This window comes from Sycon ciliatum, chromosome 2 (assembly GCF_964019385.1).
Source record: "Sycon ciliatum chromosome 2, ocSycCili1.1, whole genome shotgun sequence".
NCBI classification, from domain to species: domain Eukaryota; kingdom Metazoa; phylum Porifera; class Calcarea; order Leucosolenida; family Sycettidae; genus Sycon; species Sycon ciliatum.
In genome coordinates, this window is record NC_088644.1 from 41,613,979 (window position 1) to 41,620,923 (window position 6,945).

The window sequence follows — 6,945 nt, forward strand, 5'->3', positions numbered from 1 at the left end:
GGGTTGTGTTGAAAAACTCAACCGGCTTAGAAACTGAAATGGCCTGAGGCTGAGTGCCAACGTTCAACTGCTCCCCATCTCCGGTAACTATTGATAGTGCCCTATTGCGCTATTGGGCTATGTGGACGAACAGCCCCCCGCCCGTGACTGAAAATCTGAGGACATCCTCTGGCGACAAAGAAAGTAAGTCGGTTTCCGTCAGGGATCTTTTTTTTTTTTTTTTTTTTTTTTTAATTTCGGCCAGTCGGCTACTATCATTTTCGTCTTGGGGGCTAGACAAGGGGAAGTAGCCATGTCGGGGCATGAGCCCGCCTTTCGGCACCGGGAGTTGCAGGTCGCTCGACTTGACTCTACTGAGTGCAGAGGAGGGATCTTGCCTAGGCTAGAGAGTCGGTTGACGGGTAAAGCGTATTTGTAGTAGAAGGTCGGTAGACCTGGATGGAAACTTGGAAACTCAAACCGAACCTAGCCAAAACGGAGGCTATGTTTGTCTCCCCCTCCCCAGCCCGCCAAACCTTGCATTGCCCTGGTGTCACTATTACACTCGTTACACAGCATAAAATTATCTTGGTGTAATTCTTGACTATAGCCGAAAGCGTGCTAGCGCTGCTCCAGGCTGCAACCTCACTGTCGCCACTTGAACGATGGCTGCAAAATCCTATTAATTACAAGGCAAAGTGTCTGTAGTCTTTGCTGCAAACAGTGCTCAATACCTCAAAAAGGGGCAGAGCTTACCACACAGGGCAGAACAACAGAGACCAAAAATCCTTCTCCTTTTGAAACACGAAACTCGGAGTCACGAGAAGGATTTTTGGTCTCTGTTGTTCTGCCCTGGCATACAAAAATCCTATTTTACAAGGCATACACAGTGTACATCCTACCAATCTTTGACTACTGTGACACCCCCATGGTCTGGTGTATCTAGCTCTTAGCGACTCCTTGCCCTTGAAGATTCACCACCGACTGCTTCTGAAGATCCTATTTGGAAAAGAGCACATGCACCCCTCCCAATGTTTGTACAACCTTTCCCATGCCTCCCCCTTTCAGCTCAACGCGAGCGTCATCTTTGTATCCTAAATACATCTTTGCAAGGTTCCGCAGCATCTCACGTTATACAATTATTGGTTTGGTTTTATTATTAATTTTCAGTTCGTTGCCTGAACAGTACAAAGTACAAAATATCTAGAGGGACGAACAAAAAGAGAAAGTAAAACAGAGCAAAAAAGGAAGATGCAACTGGAAGGAAAGAAAAACGGAGAAGAAATCACGATGGACGTTCGTCCTCTAGCCAGTTATTCCTTAACCCAGGCTACTTAACCTAAAATCCCCTACGTTCTCTGGCTATGTCCTTTGGAGTAAATTGTCCTCCCAGAGTCCCAGACTAAAACCGGCATCTGACACGATAAGCGAGTTCACGATTCAGCTCTCCCTGGCGAGCATGTGAAGCTAACAAGACCACATGATGCACTTAAGTGACCCTCTAGCTGAAGTTACTGCCTAGGACACCATAACAAGTATGGTTCAAGACTTCAAGTTATTGCTTGTCTCTTGTTATTATTTTTTATTTATTTTTACTAAGTACACAACCTACTCGTCAGAAGGGGAGAAGACAACAGAGTATACAATAACAAAACAGCAGGGAGAGTAGGGGCTGCAAAGCAAGCCTGTGCTGGTGAGGCAAGCCCACAACACCGACCTATGGTCTCGGCGTTAACGTGAGCTTGCGCACCATAGCCTAAAAGAAGGGGGTGATTTAGTGCGATAAAGACAACGGAAGGTGAGAAAATGAAAGAGAGAGAGAGAGCGCGCGCTCGCGCGCGCGCGCGCGAGAGAGAGAGAGAGAGAGAGAGAGAGAGAGAGAGCCGGGGTGGTGGGGGTGGAGAGAGAACACGACTGGCGAGAGAGAAAAAATAGATTCATTCAAAGGCAGTTCAGTTGCAGTGAACATGATGCAATGCTTGGGGGGGGGGGGGGGGGGGGGAGGGGGAGCTTCAAGATGGAAATTGTTCTGAACTGTTAGAGGGAGTCTGTGGCCCAAAGCCCCTGGCTTCGGCGAAGATGGTAGTGGACGTTCGCTTTGAAGGATTGTAGGCCCTTAGGAGATGGCGGTTTGGTGAACAGGGGGCCGGGATTATTTATTATTTTTATTATTTATTCATATTTTAATAGGGCAGTCCCCACCACTCAAGGTCTTCTTACGGGGTAACCTAAGAATGAAAGTAATCCGGCATGGCGAAATAGGGATGGCGATGCAGCAGTGCGGATATCAGATGGAGCACTATTCCATCTGTCTGCAGCCACTGAGAAAACAGACCGTAGCGTGAATAAACTCGGGGTAAAACAAGACCATTGGAGGAGTGAAGGCGGGTCCGACATTGCCAAGTGTTAGCTGCTGAAGAGCGGAGTACAAAGAGGATGGCAGCGCGTCACCCAGGTGTTGCCTGATGATGATGTTGCATGGAAAGGCGCGTCTTACTAGTAGTGAGTTAGGAGCGCCTGGAGGGAGAACATTTTCCAGTTGGTAGGGGTGTGAAGCAGATTGTTGGCATTGTTGTTGCACTCTAACTAGCTTTCTTCTTTTATGACACCATACGGTCGATAGCCCTTGGCGGATTATGCCGGCATAATATTTGGCATAATCTTGGGATTTCGTCCAAAAATTATGCTCCGGCATAATATACGGATTCCAACGTGTAAGGTCGGCATAATCTTTCGGTTTAGACAAAAAATATGCTTAGGGGCATAATACAGCTTTGTCAGTATGCCTGCAGACGTATCCATGATTGATATCTCACAAGGCCGTGGAAGAAAAAAATTCGCTAAACGCTGCCGATGCTTACAAACTACAATACAATGGCAACCCCACACTGTGTCTCTCATGTTTGTGGTGTTCGGTCAAGAAGTCCATCATGGATAGAGGACATACATAATGACAGAATGAGACCATGCACACTTCAAAACTCGCCAGGGCAACGGAATGATACTACAGTAGTGTAGTAGCCTTTTTTACTTTCATGTAAAATTATTACAAATCACCTCGTATGGCATATATGGCGCCTATGCCATGGCCAAACATTCTTTTTTCTTCTTTTTCTTAAAAAAAAAAGAGAAAAAAAGAACGACGTCCATACGCCCGGGCCGTGTACCGGTCGGTCAGTGCAGTGTTCAATGCGTTCAATATTGAATACCCTGAAGAAAATAGAAATTTCCCTTTTCAGCTGGCTGCAACAAGTTGTTTTACAGTCGTGTTTGACCCCGTCTGTTTCCCCAGAGGACCGAGGTTCTATGTTTGCGAGGCCCGTCGAGGTCCTGTCTCACTGCCAAATGTCGGATTGCAGAAATTGAATTTGCTCGTCTGTAAAAGAGTCTGATCTCACGAAGAAGACTTAGTGAGGCTTCCTGTGGAATATGTCCAGCGAGGAGAGGCAGTCTGCCCTGTCTCGTAGTCCAATAGCACCTAAAACAGATCTCCCAGTAGGCTTGGAATGTATGCTGTATAAGCGTGATGGTGTCGTTTCTCAAGGGTCCACGCCACAGTCATTCAAAGGTACTGAGTATTGTGCGAGTGTGAAGACCAGGGTTGTTATTCTTCACTGATCATACTCGCTCCTGGTCACCCTGGATAGCTGTCTCAAATCACACAAAGAAAATGACCGTCTGGTTATGCGAATCACCACTCACACAATGCACACGTTCCACAACAGAAAATCCTGGAACCCTGAATATTTTGATCATTTTCAATTATTTGAAAGCACAAGATGCAGTGCAACATGCGTGTACTGTACTATACTCTCGGTGGAAAGTGTGCATCATACGAATGTGAAGTATAAAACAAGTCTCCACGTGGGTATCTGTTTGCTTCATGTAAATACAGGACCGGCGGAAGCAGTTTTTGAATGGTCCGGCCATGTCCTAGTCTTTCATACAGTTTGTGTATGATATGGAGGGTAGTCACATGACTTTCATACAGTTTGTGTATGATATGGAGGGTAGTCACATGACTTTCATACAGTTTGTGTATGATATGGAGGATATACACATGACTTTCATACAGTTTGTGTATGATATGGAGGGTATACACATGACTTTCATACAGTTTGTGTATGACATGGAGGGTATACACATTTTACCTCATCAGCAGTAAACACACGTTGGTGGCCAAAACGTTGGTCCGGCCTTGGCCTGACCAACCGGACCAGTTCCGCCGGGCCTATAAAAGAAATAAAGTACCGATAAGTTACGAGTTGCGCCTCCCTTCCCCTTATTTGAACTTTCCGCTCCTGAGTCTTCCAAGTTGGAAGATTGTCGGTTTGCGCTACGTAGATGTGTTGGAGCTAGGTGTCAGGTCGTTGAATGTCTCTGTAGTCAGTTCTGTGCCTTGTTGGCGCACTACTGTAAAAGCCATTATTCTAACGAGGCGCATACCGTAAAGTCGCGGATAAAAGCCGGGCTTATAAGCACATAAGCTGCTTTCTGCATCAGGCTTTAATGCAAACCATGCTTATATGCACCACTGATGTTTTTGCCAGGCTTGTATGCATAATAGAAGCCAGACTTCTACTCGCGACACGCGTAGATCTACCACTGACTACCGGTATGACGGCAGTTTTACTATGCACTGTACATAGCGCATGCACTCTTGACCTACCCTATCCGCGCTTGCATAGAAGCCAGGCTTCTACGCGCGACAGGCTTATCTGCATTTGACCCGTTTGATTTTCTGGCTTCTATCCGCGATGTGCTTGTATGCAAACCCGGCTTTTATCCGCGACTTTACGGTGTATAACGATTTCCCAAAATTGACTAGTTTATAAGTACCAAAGCAACGATTCTCACTCATTCTCACTCATTCTCACTCATTCTCACTCATTCTCACTCATTCTCACTCATTCTCACTCATTCTCAACGCTCAATAGGACAGTATATGTGTCAATTTCTGTATAACGATTTCTATTTTAACGACAGACTTCTCCTCGTTAACTCGTTAGAGTTAGCACTTCGTTATATATATATATGGCTTTTACAGTATCTGACTGTATATGATCTCGTTACCTTTGTGAACTGTTAGTCATAACTCGTAACTTATTGCTCCTTTCTCTTTTACAGCGTTAAATTAATTTAAATTATTACACAATTTTTCTCAGAAATTGCGACTGTTGATCCTGGAGTCTTCATATAGAAGCATTAGACTAGTGGTGTTTGGAAGTACATGTATACCAATCAGGCTGGATTTGGTGCCACTCTCAGCTGGATAACAGGAAATTTGCTCTCTCTCTCTCTCTCTCTCTCTCTCTCTCTCTCTCTCTCTCTCTCTCTCTCTCTCTCTCTCTCTCTCTCTCTCTCTCTCTCTCTCTCTCTCTCTCTCTCTCTCTCTCTCTCTCTCTCTCTCTCTCTCTCTCTCTCTCTCTCTCTCTCTCTCTCTCTCTCTCTCTCTCTCTCTCTCTCTCTCTCTCTCTCTCTCTCTCTCTCTCTCTCTCTCTCTCTCTCTCTCTCTCTCTCTCTCTCTCTCTCTCTCTCTCTCTCTCTCTCTCTCTCTCTCTCTCTCTCTCTCTCTCTCTCTGCACGTGTGTTTGTTTATCTATGTGTGCTGCTGCTGCTGCAGATTGCAATGCTGCTGCCATGGATCAGGTACTGTCGCATGTGCTAGCACCGCTACTCCAGTGTTCCGACAATCCAGACAGGTGTGTGTCTTGTGTATCGCTTTATCTGATTGGCACTGTGGGCTGCCTGTATGATCGTCCTGTTAACTACTTCATTACCTACTAACTTATTACTTGCAAGCTATGATATTGTGCATGTCTGCAGACCAGGGAGTCGTAGTGTACAGGAAGATGACACAGGCGACTGTTATGCTAAACGAGGGGGTCGACCTCGAGCTGCCCATCGCAGTCGCCCTCGGGGCAGGGCCGGTTTACACATTCTTGCATATGGCATCGCTTGTCTGGGCCGCGCTTGGGGACAGCAGGCCAAGGGTGCGATCGCGAGTTGCATGGACCACAGATTGCATAGGATTACCACTGGTCTGGTTCGGGTGCCAACTTTGTTGTATTGTTGGTGGATCAGGTATTATAACTAAGAATGGTGCATTTCAACATGCAATCATGTGTGTGTGCGTATGTACGTGTGCTTGTGTGTGCGTGCGTGTGTGTGTGCGTGTGTACGTGCATGTGTGCGTGTACGTGCATATGTTTCTTGTTTATGAAGGCCAGTACTAAATTTGCTGAACTGCTCTGGGCACATCACCCGTCTTGTGCACCTTCTACTGGAGACTTGTCATGGTGAGTAGTGTGGTGCACAAAGTACTAAATTATGCACCTGCGGTTGTTGCTGCTGCTGCTGCTGGTGGGGCTCGTGCTGCTGGTGGTGCTGCTGGTGCTGCTGCTGCTTCTGGTGGTGCTGCTGGTGATGGTGGTGGTGGTGCTGCTGCTGGTGGTGGTGGTGCTGCTGCTGCTGCTGGTGGCGGTGCTGCTGGTGGTAGTGACTACACCCAATTTCTAAAACTTGCTCCGATCGCTTCGATTTTGGTCTCATTCGATTCTCGCAGACGTAGTACATAGGAAATCTGCAAGTATTATTCAAATCGGCCCAGCCATTCTTGAGTTATAGTGATTTGAAGTGCACCAAGTTGGACTTTCGCTGGAAACAGAAATGAATGGGAGTGATGGGAGAATCGAGAACGACCGCACAGTCAGTGCATGCAGTACAGTGTACAGTGCACACGCCTCGTCACTCGAACTGCGCGTACAAAATTGCATACTTTGGTATGCTGGCGCAGAACAAATTCGCTCGTAGAGGAAGACGAAAGCTTCTCACCATCTTGTAATTTCACATGGCCTGTAGTTTTTCGACGCTGAAGACGATGGAATGGTCCGCGACGCTGCGACCCGACCAGAACAACCCGAAATCCATATTCTGAAAAAGCGCTGAGCGCAGAGCTCCTAAATT

The 6,945-nt window shown here is 46.6% G+C and overlaps 1 protein-coding gene across 1 annotated transcript in view; it reads left to right on the top strand.

Annotated features, from left to right (window-relative positions):
• The first annotated feature begins 3,181 nt into the window (after window positions 1-3,181).
• Window positions 3,182-6,945, top strand: part of LOC135810144 (E3 ubiquitin-protein ligase RNF123-like) — a 40,534-nt gene continuing 36,770 nt past the window's right edge. Inside the window, exons 1-3 of the mRNA XM_065323610.1 lie at window positions 3,182-3,547; window positions 5,603-5,681; window positions 6,205-6,278. Coding sequence (XP_065179682.1) covers window positions 3,409-3,547; window positions 5,603-5,681; window positions 6,205-6,278 — 292 coding nt within the window. The 5' untranslated portion in view covers window positions 3,182-3,408. The remainder of the gene's footprint in view (window positions 3,548-5,602; window positions 5,682-6,204; window positions 6,279-6,945) is intronic.